This window comes from Arachis duranensis, chromosome 6, assembly GCF_000817695.3.
Source record: "Arachis duranensis cultivar V14167 chromosome 6, aradu.V14167.gnm2.J7QH, whole genome shotgun sequence".
Lineage (NCBI taxonomy): Eukaryota > Viridiplantae > Streptophyta > Magnoliopsida > Fabales > Fabaceae > Arachis > Arachis duranensis.
Window position 1 is genome coordinate 2,913,784 of NC_029777.3, and position 16,595 is coordinate 2,930,378.

The 16,595-nt window shown below is 33.2% G+C and overlaps 1 protein-coding gene across 1 annotated transcript; it reads left to right on the forward strand.

The window, feature by feature from the left end:
- Nucleotides 1–13,001: 13,001 nt before the first annotated feature.
- On the forward strand, nt 13,002–15,335 carry LOC107491983 (probable serine/threonine-protein kinase PBL25). The gene is made up of 5 exons (XM_016112930.3): nt 13,002–13,130; nt 13,233–13,408; nt 13,509–13,701; nt 13,777–14,168; nt 14,267–15,335. Exons 1-5 carry the CDS (start codon nt 13,022–13,024, stop codon nt 15,266–15,268), a joined length of 1,872 nt encoding a protein of 623 aa, XP_015968416.1. The 5' UTR covers nt 13,002–13,021; the 3' UTR covers nt 15,269–15,335.
- Nucleotides 15,336–16,595: the final 1,260 nt, after the last annotated feature.

Here is a 16,595-nt window from a genome sequence, read left to right on the forward strand (position 1 = left end):
TTAGCCTCAGCAATCGTGTCTGAGTCTAACTTAGAATGATTTTGTGAAATCGTTCCCATGGTTCACATGTGCCTCTTATTGTATCTCTGTATCTCCCAACAATTTTTTTTTCCATATCAAGCTATCTCGAATAAGCCAATCGCACCCACGACATACATCTTGCATAGAATGTATGTGGCTCAAACTCATAAATAGTGTAATTGACTCCACTAGAGATAGTATAACTCCTAATTACCGCGATGACCAATTTTCTATAACTGTATTCCATTCTGATCTTGAACTCCTCGTCCTCAGGATTAGTAATATCTACAGAAAAAATAAATCGCACTCATTGATCCATCCAAAATATAAATTGATAAAAATGTATTCCTCACTCCTTACATTCTTATGTTTGCATATTCGAAAAATTCTGGTGCATACATGGTGTCAAGATCCAAGCTACACATAAAAGATAGAACATCCATGGGTTGACTGACTGCGGATGAAATCACTACATTTTTCACCATTGCCTCACCTCCCCCATCAGCTTCCTCCTCTTCATCACCTGCTCCGTAGGTAGCTTTGAAGTACCTAAGCTTAGAAAGCACCCGAAAATGAAGCATCGAGAGGTGTATGATTGGTTTGTAAAAAAATATAATGTGTACCTCAATAGCACATGCATCACTAGGGCTCTAAAAGCAGCTAGAAAAGTTGTGGAGGGTGATGAGATAGCACAGTATGGGTTGGTGTGGGATTATACAAATGAATTACTTACTAGCAATCCAGGATCCATAGTACAAGTTGGTGTCATCCCCATGCCTGAGAGTCCTCCTCTATTTGATTGGTTCTATGTCTGTCTTGAAGCTTGTAAGCAGGGGTTTAAGACGGGTTATAGACCTTTAATTGGACTAGATTGTGCATTTCTTAAGACTTTACATGGAGGACAAATACTTACTGCTTGCGGACAAGATGCTAACAATCACATCTTCGTGATTGCTCATACGATTGTCAGTGTGAAAAACAAGGATAATTGGCAATGATTTCTAGAGCTCCTTCACAATGATCTTGGAGACTATAGAGAGAACAAATGGTGCTTCATTTCAGACATGTAGAAGGTAAGAATGTAATTGATTCACAATAACATGTTTCAAGGACTAAATTGATTTAATGAATATTATATAAGGACTAAATTGATTTAATGAATACTTTGTTGGGGACTTAAATAATTTAATATCTTTTTGGATTTTGTCTTTGGTGCAGGATTTAATCCCTGCCATGCAGTAAATGTTTCCAAGAGTCCACCATCGCTTCTGCGTGTGGCATTTGTGGCGTAATTTCTCAAAGCAGTGGGGTAGCTGTGAGTTAAAAGACCTTGTGTGGGAATGTGCTCCGTCAAAGACAACAACTAAATTTAATAGAAACATGAACAGAGTTAAGTTGATCAACGAGAAAGTTTGGGAGTATCTTGATAAATGGCCGAAAGAGGCATGGATAAAGGCGCATTTCAGTGAGGTTCCGAAAGTGGATAATATATGCAACAACGCATGTGAGTCATTCAATGCGAAGATCAAGCACGAAAAGAGTAAGCCCATCCAAACCCTAGCTGAAGAAGTTCGAAGAATCATCATGAACAGTATGGTTGATAACAGGAAGAAGTTGCAGAACTATCAAGGAATTCTCTCTCCTATTCAACAAAGTATGTTGGAAGCAATGACAACGTTGTCTTGCCATTGGGCTCCTCAGTGGTCTGGTGATGAAAAAGAAGAATTGTACAAAGTGCATGGCTGGCCAACCAATATGGTGGTTGACCTGGGCAAGCACACATGCACTTACAGGTTTTGGCAGCTCACAGGTAACAACTTTTATTTGTTCTCTCAATTAGTTAATAATGTCTTCATTCATGATAACAAATTTAACGGTTCTTTTTATTTGGTTTGGAAGGAATACCGTGTATGCATGCAATATCAGCCATATAAGACAAGAATGACAAGAGAGCTGAAGAATATTGTCATGACTGGTTGAGATGGAAGCGTATAGGCAAACTTACTATTTCAACGTCAACCCGATTAAGGGGCAGGATCTATGAGAAAAACTCCACATCCAGCACCAGTCCCACCCCCCAATTAAGCCTAAACCAGGAAGGTCGACAAAGAAAAGGAGAAAGGACAAAGAAGAACAACCAACTGGGTCAAAAACAAAGAAGAAAAGGAAATACAACCCAATCCGGTGCATGTACTGTGGTGAGGTTGGACACAACAAAAGAGGTTGTGCAAAAAAAAAAAAGCTGTAGAGACTGAGGAACATGCCAGGCAGATGCAGCTGTAACTGCCAGTTGTTGCCCCTGCTACAGAAAGTGCTGAACCTTAACTAAATGCTGTCCCTACTGATGCTGATATTGCTACAGAAGCAGAAGCACCTATGCTTTTACTTCCATCACCCATCCAGCTTCCATCTCCCATCTAGCCTCCATCAGAAATTGACATCAGCCAATCTGAAAATATCCCACCAACCCAAGATACACCACATGTAGTATCATCACTCTCATTTCTAAAAAAAATCAAACTTCAACTAATCATCTAACAAATTCATTTGGTACTGGATTATATAAGATCAATTGGTAGCTAGGCCACCTAAGTTACAAGTGATTAAATGAAAAGCGAGGTTAAGATCCTCCCCTAAGCCTACTGCAACTGGATCTGTGGCTGTTTCTGCTGAGACCATTAAAGGGACAAGTTCTAGAACTGCTAAGAGACTGGCCAACTTCATGACTTTTCTGCCTACTCTAGGCTTCAAGGCTCCAAGAAAGAATGATGATAAAGTTTGATTTGTTAGGAATGTTTTGTAGTTGATCTTTTTTATATGGGACAGCATTCTGTTTCTTGTTTTTTTTTTGTATGGTATTTAAGTCTAAAGACAATGTATTGTGGTGACATGAGAACTTTATAACTTTGTTGTGGTATTTCTCTGTTAAGACAATGTGACAATTAGTCTTCAATGACAAGTTATTGCTAAGATTACTTACTTTGTTGCTTATTTTATTTATGGCTCAACATAATTCATATGAACAGCGACAGATAATTGTTTGCCAAATTTGATACATTTATAACAATTGACAGGGAATTGTTTCCAACTTCAAATAACTACTCCCAATCAAGACATACAATTCATTACACTATTACATTTACAATAAAGCATAACTGGGTTTATTTAGAAGTACATAACAAACAACAGAGTATCACAACTACTCCAAACATCAAAATCATTATCAGTTTCAAAACTCTAACTTCAGCTTCCAAGCTGCCCAATTTCCATGCCACCTTCACCTTCCATTCATCATAGTCACCTTCAACCTCCATGTCAGTTCCTGCATCTTTCTTTGTACCACATACTTCCATTGCTTCATAGTCATCATCATCGACCCACTTAAAATAATTGCAGTGACTGCCCTTCTGCATTTTCAGAAAGGAGTAAACAAAAAAAATCAAAGAACATCCAACAACACAGAACAAGATAAAAAATATTTAACTTCTTTCAACATCACTCACCCGATACCTTGGACATGCATGAAATAATCTATTTGAATTCTCTGCTGTCCCAGATTTTTTAGTTACAGTCTTCAGCCCACAGAAACATGATCCATCATGAGTATTCAACCTCCTCCTTCACATCAAAGCGCTAGAACCAGCACTGCCGTGCGATGCATACGACAAACCATCACCACAACCCCCATTTCCTATCTCCATCGAGGCAGCAAATCAAGGATTACAGCTCCTATTGAGGTCTATTGCCACTGAAAGTGTTCACGGTGTTGTATTTATCATTAAATTTGGGATTAGGGTTTATCCATTTCAAAGACTAATTTGACGTCTTAAACAAGACTTATCTTGTCAGCAACAACATCCTACAAGTTGGCATTTGCCACTTTGGCAGTTAACGGCCCACGTCAGCAGACGTTTGCCAACTCAGCCACGGAAATAACGAAAAGACGAACATGACCAGGTAGGATATTTTTAGGGGATAAATTTGATTAATTTTATCTTTCGATAACGAAAATAAAGATTAAGGTATCTTTTAGAAATAGTTTTAACGTACTTTTTATTTCATTATTCACATTTCCACCGGTTCATAGAAGTATTTGATATCATATTTGTAGATAATTATTCAATTTTTGTCCAAAATAAATAAATAAATATTCAAATTAATCTTAAGAAATTAAATCAAATGCTCTTAGTTTTTGATAGATTTCTATTATTTTTAGAAGTCTTTAAAAATTTTTCCTTTTAGTTGAAATAGATTTATCCATTAGTTTTAATAAAAATTTTAATATGCATATTAAACACATAAGTTCTTAACAAATTTTATTGTAAGACAGTTATATTTTAAAAATATTATTATAAGATAAATTAATTTTTTTAAGAAACCGTTTTGTTTTAAAATAATAAAATTTGTTAAGAACTAAAATTGAAAATGGTAAAAATACACGAAAATGTGTTAAAATTGTGCTTTTAATCTTTTTAAAAATCTGAAACAAAAACTTAAAAGTTTTCAAGTCTTTAGACCGGTATGTAGAGATAGAAAATGGGTAAGTCCATGTTGCTCCCTTCCACCTAGCAAAAGCGCGCGACAAATTTTTTTGTAAAATTAAAAATATTATCAAATTAATTAAAATAAAAAATATAATTTATAATTTGATAACCAATTAAGGAAGAGGCGAAATATAATCAACTTGAATTCGAGACAGCTATTCGAAATTTTAGTAAAAGACTGGATTTATTATCTCATGTTTGCTTTTCGTAAAAAAATACCAATTGAAGTGAAAATTTTTTTCAAACAATAAGAGATTGGATCAACTGTTCAATCAAATGATATTGAACATATTTCCATCTCTTCTTGAGAAACAAGCGGGCTTATGCGAAATAATTAAAAAATTAATAAGTCTACAAAAAAATTGATTTAAAAATATAAAAAATAATTGATTTTTGTGCACTTTATTAAAGTAAAAAAAAATTGGCGACATGGCTAGCACTCCCTACCTCATTCCGTCAAAGTTAAGCGGGACAAGTTTAACAAAAATTTTCTCTTTGACTGAATTAATTTTTAAGCCCGATTTTTTGTTTTTAGTAGGATAAACGGGCCGGTCCAATAAATTTCGTCCTGTTTGTTACCCTTACTTGTATATATATAACAAAATAAGTTTGTGAGTAAGTTCAAAAGTTTTATTCTTTAAATTAGATCTTAAGATACTTAGATTTTGATACATATGTTCGGAAATTTTACAAAACATCATATTATTTTTAAAATATTTTCTAAGGTATTTTTAACAAAATTAAATGTGAGAAACTTACTTTCGAACACAATATAAATATTAAGCTATAAATAAGAGAGATAAAAATTCAAAATATATACTGATTTTGCCTAAAATTATTAGGTTCAACCCTCAAGTAAACTTGAAAGTTTTATTATTAGAATAAGTGTACAATTTTTTTTTTTTTTGAATCTTTTCAGATCAAACCTTGACTTAGACTAGATTTGACAATCCAAGAACTTTAGATATTTTCTTAATTTTTAAAAAAAAGACTTAAATTAGGTACCCACTAATTTAAGAACGTTGAATATTATTTCCTCAAGTCTTATCATAATACTTAGTGACTCATATTGACTCTTTACTAACATAAGAATCTTAAATATTTTTTTATCAGTTTTTTTTAAAATTAAGAAGCGACTCAAATTGGTAATCCACCCATCTAATATCTTTATATATTCTTTTCATATACTAAAAGTCTGAAACAGTTTACAAAAGAACTCTTTGAAGTATAAGACGTTGAAAATTTTAAAAAATTGATAATTTAATTCAAAAACTTATACTAATTCTGAGATGGTTTAAAGATGTTATCTCAAATATATACCAAATATTTTTAAATATAAAAGAATGTAATATAGACTAGAATATACAAGACAAATTGCTTAAATTACAATTTTAAATTTTTTTTCTAAAAACAAGAAAAAAAGATTTTTTTTTTCAGCATCTAATTTCACCATTCTCTCTACTAGCTTCTTATAGGGTTTGAGATCATATATATATATAAAAGATAGAGTGCATTAAATTTTTTTGAAAAATTCTTCGTCTATTTTTATCTCAATGTTCATTAAAATATGTATAATTGACAAGTATTTTGTGTTTATATCTGCGTTATTATCTTTTTAGATAGCTTTGCACTATATTTTATAGATGATGAGAAAAAAAAACTTTTAAAAAATATTTAATTTATTAAATACACTGATATTAAAACGATTGTATTTTTAATTCTTTTTTACTTATAAAAGAAAAAGTATAAGGTGATAAGATATAAATTTGTCAACTGTCGTCAATAATAATTAAAAATAATTTTTTATATCAATTAGAAATTTAGTAAAGAATTAGAATTTAAATAATTTCATTTAAATTTTATTCTAATTTTATTTTGCTTTTACTCATCTATTACTCTCTCTGCGTTGCGCCTCCTTCTTCTCCTTTCCTCTTTGGCACTGACGTTGCATCTCCGAGAACGCCACCTTACTCAACCCCGTCATTGCCTCTTTCTTCCTCGCCTCGCCGTTCTCCAACGCGCCGCACCCTGTCCTCGCGTCATTCGTCGTTCTTCAGATTTATTCATCGCGCCGCACCCTCACAGCATCATTCTCATCGCGATTCACAGCCTCGCCAGCACATTATTGCCGTTCTTGTCGGAATTCGCAACGCCGTAGCCCTCCTCCCTTCGTGGTTCGTAGATCACCGCCGCAGCCCTCCTCTCCCGCCACCGCCGTAGCCTTCCTTTTGCTCCCCTCAAACAAAACAAGAAGAAAGTGTTGGCTTATTATTAAAGCATGATTTTAATCATCTAGTGTTTATGATATTTTTTTCAGGTTATCTTATCTCAGTTGATTTTTATACAAATTTGCAGGTGTATGTTTTGAATCATTCTCTATTTGTTTGCTATTGTATAGTTTACTCGTGTTAGGATTTTTAGTTTCTAGCTACCAACATTATTATTTTTGTGTGTAGATGGATCTTTTTATAACTTGTTAACACTGAAGAATACATTGAGGGATAATTTATTAAAAATTTGAAAAAAATTTTAATAAGGTATGTACTATTCAAATTTTGGTACCTGTGATGCATTTACTTGTTTTTGCAGTAGCACATATATATTAATTTTATTTGAGATATGAGATTATGAATTGTGACTTTGTATATTAATACTTACATTAATATATAAATTGTGGATTTTTGTGGAATTTGTAGGTTTGCTGATTTTTGGGGTTTGTGTTCTTTTATTGTTAATAAAGATTATTCTTGTTTTGTTGATTTAGTGATTTTTTGTATTTACTGTGATAATACTTGTAACATCCTATGTTTTCTTATGATATCATGGTTTTAAAGTTGAAAATAAAAAATGATTTTGAGGATATGTAATCACAATAATAAATTTTTGTATTTACTATGATAACGTTTATAACATCTTTTGTTGCTGATGAATATTATTCTTGTTTTGTTGATTTGTGAAAGTTTGTAGTCTGATTGTTGTTGATGGTTTTGATGATGTTGTGGATGAAGTTTTTGGAGATGGTGTTGTTGCTGAATTGGTGTAAGAATAGAAGGTAGCAAATATGAGTAGAAAGAGAGATAAGGACAACTGAACATACTTCATTTTTTATAGGAAAAGTATGATGAGCCAGTAGAATATTTGTACAATATATACAATGGAGGTTTATGGAGAATTAGAGATATAACTATTAGTGTTACCTTTTCTCACCAGCTGAAGCTTTTGGGATGAGTGGTATCATGGCGTGGTATTAGAACGCTAGATCCGAAAGATCAAGAGTTCCCTAGTACTCGGATGGTTATTCTAGATAGTATGGGAGATGTTTATTTTGTAACTTAATAGCCTATTGTACACATTGTACAAATAGTCCATTGTCTCTCTAGCGGGATCCATTTTTTATATAGTTGGTAGTCAAAAGATGAAAGTGAAGCAATTTAGTTTGATTCTTATAAATGAAAGGTAGTTAATTTAATATATAACTCATCTATCACGGAGATAATAAATCTTTCATCTTATTATTATTTTTTAATTCAATTTTAAGCCAAACCTTGATGGATATGCTCTAAATTATTGCATAGATCCGCTTGTGGTGAGTTATGAATTATATACCAATAATATTTTGTATGTTGCATCAGTAAAATATGAGCCTTATAACTAAAGAGCATGTACAAAACCTTAAGCTAGTTCTCATTATAATTTTAAATTATTATTATTATTATTATTTAGTAACATACCTTGCTTAGAAATAATTTAAGATTGTAGAAATGATTGGAAGGCAAAAAGTTTGTTAATTAGTTATAAAATTAATGACACATTTAATAAAGACACGTCCAAGCAAGTTTTAAATAGAACACAAATTTATTAATGACACATCTAACGAAAGATACATTTGAGTAAATTTTAAATAAAAGACACATCTATTAAAGACACATTTAAAAAAGTGTAAAACAAAGAATATAGTCATTAAAGATACTTTTAATAAAAAACATATTTATTAAAGACACTTTTAATAAGAAATACATTTATTGAAAATACTTCCAATAAAAGATACATTCAAATAAGTTTTAAATAGAAGATACATACGATAGAAAACACATTCATTAAAAATAAAATGGGGGATAAATGTGATTGCACGGTAAAAATTTTGGATAAATTAAGTTTATAATAATAAATCTGAGATATTAGAATTAATCTTAGATAATTAAGAATGTGACTTTTTGAATGAAATGGACTTTAGAATCCAATTCAATTAAAGTTGGTAAGAGTTGACAAAATTTTCGTTGATTATTTAACGAAATTGCTTATAAAATATGAAAGTTGTTTTTAAGGTGTGCTATTGCTTGAAGTCATATTCTTAAGGTGAACTATTTAATTACTCAGTTTTAATTTATGTGGTTATTTTACACTTTTTTATATTTGGATATTTGCTAGTTTGTTTATATTGCTTAATTTTTTTTTAAATATATTACACACTTGAGCGCACGTTAAATAATAATTAATAAAATTATTTTTTTTACACCAATTTAAATATTTATTTAAGAAAAAACTAATCTAATTTATCGTTTAAAGTTGAGAAATTTTAATAATTGTTTATATGTTAACTTTTTATAGTAATGATTAAGAATGTAAAATTAATTATTTCTATTTAGGATGAAAGTTGACGTTAATTTTTTGGGTAAAGTATAGTTTTGGTCATTAAAATATAGATTAAAAATATTTTTTGTTTTTAATTTTTTTAGTTATTTCTTCACACAAAATCGTCCTTAAAGTCTCTTTATTTTAAAATTATTCTTCGGATAATTATACCCTCACCTCATTTTATCACCATCTCACTCACCTGTCCCTCTTAATCCTGCTCTGCTTCTCGGTTTTTCCTCTCTTTTTTTCCCTCTCCCCCTCCCTTCTTTCTTTTTCTTTTTCAAAGAATTATAAAAAAAAAAACAAAGACGAACAACAAATTCCAACCTCAATCTCAACATCTCTAACAATCAGTTTAGTGACCACCTCCTTTGAAACTACTCTCCAACAATAAAAGTTTTAAAACAGAACCACTCAAATAAGGAAACAACAAACAACAATGAAAATTTTAAATCAACAAGCAGAAATAAAGCAGAAATGAACAACAAAATTGGCATTTCAAATAACAACAAAATTAACAAATCAACAAGTAGAAATGAAAAAAATTTGCAGTTCACAACATCAACAAGAAGAAGTAGAAATCAGTACCTAAGAATCAATAAATTTACATTTCAAATTTATTAAAAAATTTACAATGAAATCAGAAGCATAACAACAATGAAATCAAAAAAAAAGAATCAGAATCAAAAGTACAAAAATAATGAAATCAGAATCAAAACCAGAAGAAACAAAAAATAATCAGAAGCAGAACAGAACAAATCAGAATCAGAAGCAGAACAAATCAAAAATAGAATTGGAATCCTAGGGAGGACCAGTGGCGAAGACACGAAGAGGCGGCAAGATTAGTAGCACCGGTGGCAGTAGTGGTAGCGGCAGTAGTGACAGAGTGCGACGGCTACAAGACACCCCTCTTCCTCTCCCTAGCCGTGCTTTTTCTTTCTCTCTTCGCGAGCTCTTCGACAGCAGCAGCAAAGCGTAGGTATCCTCTCTCTCGCGAGCTCTCTCTCCCTCTGATTTTGATTTCCGACGGCGGCTCCAAACCTCGCCAGCACCGTTTCCCTTTTTTCCCTCTTCCTTTCTTTTCTCTCTTCTTCGCTTCCCTCTTCTTCCTTTTTCCCCTTTCTCTTTTCTTTCTTATCCATTTTGTTTCTGTTTTTTTTATTTTATAATTTATTTAGTTAAAAATAATTTGATAATAAAAATTTAAAATTAAATTAAATCTTAAAAAAAATTTCAATCTATACTTTAAGAACAAAAATCATACTTAATCCTAATTTTTTCTTTTCTCTATTCTCTTCCTCTCGTTCTTCAATGCATGTATTGTTGAGCGGAAGTATAATCTCAATCTTTGAGGTAATTATCAATACATGAGCAATTATTATTATTTTATTCACTTTTGTTTATTTTATTTAGCTTGAATTTGAGTTTATATTAAGCTAAACTAGGAAATAAATGCATGCTCAGCGATAAGTTCAACAGGCATACAAATTCGTGAACAGAGCATTTTAGTTACATATTGTTTAATTAATTTTTGCCATCCTCTTGGTTCTTAATAATTAACAGATATGTTACACATTTAAATTTTATTTTCATCTAAGTTTAACCAAGCAGGCCGAATATTAACAAAAATTATTCTTATTAAAACCTATTTTGATGCTGCGTCTTTTTCTTCTTCTTTTTTATTTTCGTTATCTTTCTCTTTCGTTATCATCATCACCAATAACACCAACATTTTGCTAACATCTTCATTAGTTCTGATTTGTTCTGGTGTCATCATTAAATAATTTCGTTTTATTTGGATTTAAAAATAAATTCGATGTGTTTTTATTGATGATTGAGTTTTTGAATTAATTTCGGTTCATTTGTATATTAATTGAGGTTCAATTGATGTTGCTGAGAAGTATTGACCAAATTTTTTATTCCTTAAGTAATTTAGGTTTATTTTTTAGTTTAATTGATATTCATTTGGATTCAGCAATAAATTCGATGTGATTTTGTTGATGATTTAGTCTTTTTGACTACTTGTTTAAATCTGAACTAATTTCGGTTCATCTATGAGTTAAATGAGGTTTACTTGATGCTGCTGATAAGTATTGATAAAATTTTTTATTTCTTAAGTAATTTCGGTTCATTTCTTAGTTTAATTGAGGTTCATTTGAATCCAAAAATGAATTCGATGTACTTTTGTTGATGATTGAGTCTTTTTTTAGCGAAGAAAAATGAAATTATTCATTATCACTTTATTCATTGCATTAGATTTCATCCCATTCCATTCAATTTAAAATTGTTGAAGATGATGATAATAAAAGAGAAAGATAATGAAAAAGAAAAAAAGAAGATACAGCAAGAAGAAGAAGAAGAAAAAGAACCTCATTCTGTAAATTTAGAAATTCCAGCATTTTATCCAAATTCTATTCATTATCACTTTATTCAATTGCATTCCATTGCATTCAAAATCGTTGAAGAATGAACCAAAAATATTATCAAAACGAAACCATTGTGTAATACCAAATGAACCGAAAATTTGTCTATTATATAAATTCAAATTTAGAAACACTTGCGTTTTGAATGAACCAAAAATATTATCAAAACAAAACCATTATATAATACAAAATGAATCGAAAATGATGTTCATAAACAACTGAATTTAGCAATTGCATTCCATTCCATTGAATTTAAAATTGAATAATCTAAATCTCGTCCACTTGATTCGATTCAAAAGAATAATCTAAATCGCTCTCATTTAACTGATTTGAACTTGAATCATTCATTGTTTTGATACGCTATTGAAATCTAAAAATGAAGAAAAAATCTGAAAACAAAGAACATAAATGCAATGCAAATCAAAATCTGAAAACGAAAAAGAAAACAAAGTTTTATGTTGAAGAAAACTAAGAAGTAAATTAAAAAAATATGAGTAAAAAAGAACGACGAGAATCTCTGAGAAGAAGAATAAAGAAAAGCTTTACATTAAGAAAGAGAAGCTCTAAGTGAGAAAGAAACTTTACTTTAAAAGGTGGTGGGTGCATGAAACAAAAACAACTTAATTGATTGGTTAGGGAAATTACATGGATGTGGAATTTATTGAATAATTAATTAGATTTTGTTGAAGTAGTTGCAGTTACCAAACACCCTTTGGGTTTGGGGAAGTGAACGCCAACTGAAAGTACTAATTTTAGACTTAATATTATTAGCAGATATCGTAAGTTATAACGGGCTTGCCCAAAAATTAAAGTTTAACAAGGATAACAAACCATATCTGCATTATTTATGGAAATAAATGGACTGAAGTAAAAAATAAAAACCATAAAAACTAGCAAAGGCTGGATGTGAAACATTTATGCCCTGGAAAAGACAATAAATCCATAAAAGATAAAACCATAGTCCAAATTTTCATGAAACTGATACCAAACTAAAAACTGAAACTATGAATTCCACCTTTGTCGGAATTAACTTAAAAGGAAATGCACCTCCTAATCCATGACCACTCAAATCTTTATGCCCCTCCTTTTTCTCATCTCCGAGAGTTCTAAGGGAACAACATCATACCACATTCACCATTATGCATGCATAATGGCTTCTTCTTCCTCTTAGTTTCTTTCACCTTTTAATTTTCTCTTAATTAAATCGTTTAGTGTTAATTTGTTATTATAGCCTCTGCTCCTCTCCTCGTGGGGTCCTTCAACCTCATTTGGGGGAACCTCCATCCATTTGTATTCATCATTTGCTTAGAAGGGAAGAACCTATATTATTCATACATATACCCAGGTGTATATTTGTTTAATTATTATATAGAGATCCTTAGAACTTAGAAGAATATAATGAATTGCTTTCCGTGCTTCACTTCTCAAAAAAGCAAGAAAAGCAGTAGCAGCAAGGATTTTTCTCCTCCTCCACAGGAACAGGAACAAGTTGTAGCAAGACCACCAGGTATTAAACTAATTGATAATTAATTAGCAAGATATTAAGAGGTCGTTGTATGTGTGTATTTTGATGAGGAAAGTAATTAAGCGCGTGCATGCATGCATGCAGATATAAAGAAACCAAAGGCAGAAGACATAAACCAAGTAGACACATCGAATATTAAAGCACACAATTTCACATTCCGTGAGCTAGCAACTGCAACAAAGAATTTCCGGCAAGAAATGTTGATGGGTGAAGGTGGCTTTGGCAGAGTCTACAAGGGCACAATCCCTGCAACCGGCCAGGTCATATATAAATTAATTAATTAACACAACAATATCATTCATTTCTCCTTTCAATTTTATCATTTTATGTTTTGTTTGTTAATAATTTGTGTGTGTACAGGTGGTAGCAGTGAAGCAACTGGACCGAAATGGAATGCAAGGAGGAAGCAAGGAATTTCTGGTTGAGGTTTTGACTCTAAGCCTCATGAGCCATGAGAATCTCGTCAAACTCACTGGTTATTGTGCCGATGGTGATCAACGTCTTTTGGTGTATGAATTCATGCCTGCTGGCTCTCTAGAAAAGCGCCTTCTCGGTAGCCAATCTTTCTTGCTTATCTTTTCTTTCTCTCTATTCTTGCTTGTTGTGCTAATTTATTATTGCGGAGCAGAGCGGGGACCGGAGCAACCTCCATTAGATTGGTACGTGAGAATGAAGATAGCATCTGATGCGGCAAAAGGACTATGGTACTTGCACGACATGGCGAATCCCCCTGTCATATTCAGGGACTTGAAATCCTCCAACATCTTGCTGGACAATGATAACAATGCAAAGCTATCCGATTACGGACTTGCAAAACTTGCTGGTAAAGATAAGATGAATATTGTTCCTACCAGAGTTATGGGCACCTATGGTTATAGTGCCCCTGAATACGTAAGAACAGGTCAACTCACCTTGAAGTCAGATGTCTATAGTTTCGGTGTTGTCTTGCTAGAGCTCATCACTGGACGCCGCGCAGTTGACACCACTAGACCCAACGACGAGCAAAATTTAGTTTCATGGGTAAGTAACTCATAACAATCTTTATGCTGAGAAACAGTTATGATTGTATATATTAACTTGGCATAGCTTGGTTTTATTTTTGTAATATGATTAAACAGGCGCAACCCATATTTAGAGACCCGAAAAAGTATCCAGAAATGGCAGATCCACTTCTGAAAGGCAAGTTTCCAGAGAAGGATCTGAATCAAGTTGTTGCAATAGCAGCCATGTGCCTACAGGAGGAATCAGCAGCGCGTCCTCTCATGAGTGATGTGGTGACTGCCCTCAGTTTTCTCTCAACAACTCCGCCTCCGGAGGCCAATCCTCAGCCTGAGCCTGAGCTTGATCCCGAGCCTGAGCCAGAGCCTGAGCCTGAGCCTGAGCCAGAGCCTGAGCCTAAGCCTATCCCTGCCCCTGCCCCTGCCCCTCTTTCTGCTGCGCGCTCGGCCAAGAGTGAAGCATCCGCAAGTGTGAGTGGCAGCGGCAGTGACAGCGCAAGTGATAGTGGAAGCTACAGCCAGAGCCAGAGCGATTATGATGGATCTGATGGTGAATCAGACTACTATGAAGAGGATGAAGATAAACGAAGCTACAGCCCACAAGATAGTATACAATCTAGGGAATTCTACTCCAAGTCAAGCCGCAAAAGCAGCACCAGATCATCGTCCAGGGCTCACAGCGATGTAACTTCGAATTCCGAAGATGAAAGGAGAGGACCATCCCCACGCAAAGCCAGTAGGAAACATTTAAGCCAGAAGATTAGCAAGAAGTCTTCCAGCAAGGAAAAAGAATTAGGCCAGAATAGCAGTAAGAAAGCTGCTTCTCGGAAGAACAGAGAATTAAAGCAGAAGAGTAGCAGAAACAAAGATAGAGAATTTAGCCAAAAGAGCAGTAAGAAAAAACCATCATCTTCTTCAAAGAGGAGAACCGGGGTGGGACCAGAAGAGTCAAAGTCAAGGGATGAAGGTGAAGCCATGCTTAGTGAGAGATCATCACGAGAGGATATATCTTACGGTCACGACAACCAAGAGAGTAGTGAGAGCATCCCATTCGAGTATGAACGCAGCAAGGAACCATCAGCTATCCCGCCATTGCCACCAACAGCAAGCACTCTCACATAATTTTTCTGTCCAAGTCTGCTTGTTTATTATACATATGGTTTGTTATGCCAGACAACTACACTTGACACTTAACCATCATTATATATACGTTCCTCTTCTTTTTCTTTTCTTTTTTTTTTCATTTACTTCGTAGGCTTCAGGTATATTCTGTATCTAACTTTAGTTGAAGATCAAGAGTGAATGGCAATTCTGTATTATATATGTGTATGGCAATTGTATTGTTCTTGCTGTTGCTGATATACGCATGTTGAATCAATGAATCAAGTATATATTTGGTCCAATTGACAAATTATTCCTTAAACCAAATCTGTAATGTATTTGTTTAGTATATATGTAGCATCCTGATTCCCAAGGAGAATTATTATTGAATCTATCAACTATCATTGACTTGCTTTATGAATATAATCTTCTTTAATCTTCTCTGTGAACTGTGATTAGTCATTAAACATTGGAATTCTCATCTGAAACACTCATAACACTTGACAGCTAAATATCCTTCAATGAATTCAAGAAACTCTTCCGTTATAGATAGATGGACATACATAACATTCAGAATGTTTGGTTGGATCAAACCACACTGAGACTTCAGTCCATATTTCAATTGATGAAAAGCAATCAGAGAAAATTCAGGAAGGCAAGTCTAACCTGACATAGAACTCACACTGCAATTCTTTGTAACCATTCATTTTACATTGGAAGAGAAAGAAATCAAAGGAAATGACTGCAATTAGAGGAATATTTATCTTCCTTAGCTTCCATTTATTATTTGACAAATCGCGGTTAAAAAGGCAGTGGTGTGAGATTAAGAAGATGATCATGTAAGAATTCCTCATCCTCTGGGCTATATGTTTGAAGTGAGGACACCAATCAAGATATTCTTATTATATATATAAGAGGCCAGCACTTTTATCGCACTCCTCATAAATATATTCATATTTAACAGATCATAATTATCTATGCACATGGTCAAGTTCCACTAATCTTTTTATGATACAGTCCCCGATTGCTCTAGGATTTTATTTATTAACTAACTTTGTTTGGCGCGCCTAATAAGATTGAGAAAGTTGTGATGTGAATGAGGTTGCGTGGTTGAGGTCAAGGTCGTCGAGGTCATGATGATGAGTGGAGGCAAATCTTACTTTAAGATTTCGGGATCTGGTAGCATTATTGTGATTTTCCTTCTTCCTGAGGCAGGGCTTTAACTCAGGATCAGAGAGGTGGTGATGATGATCGCGGCGGTTCAGTAGTAGTCCCTTAGAAGGAGAAACTCCTTCGTCACTGATACAAGAATGAAGCATGTTGGTGGTGGTAAAGCTACCTGCCGCAT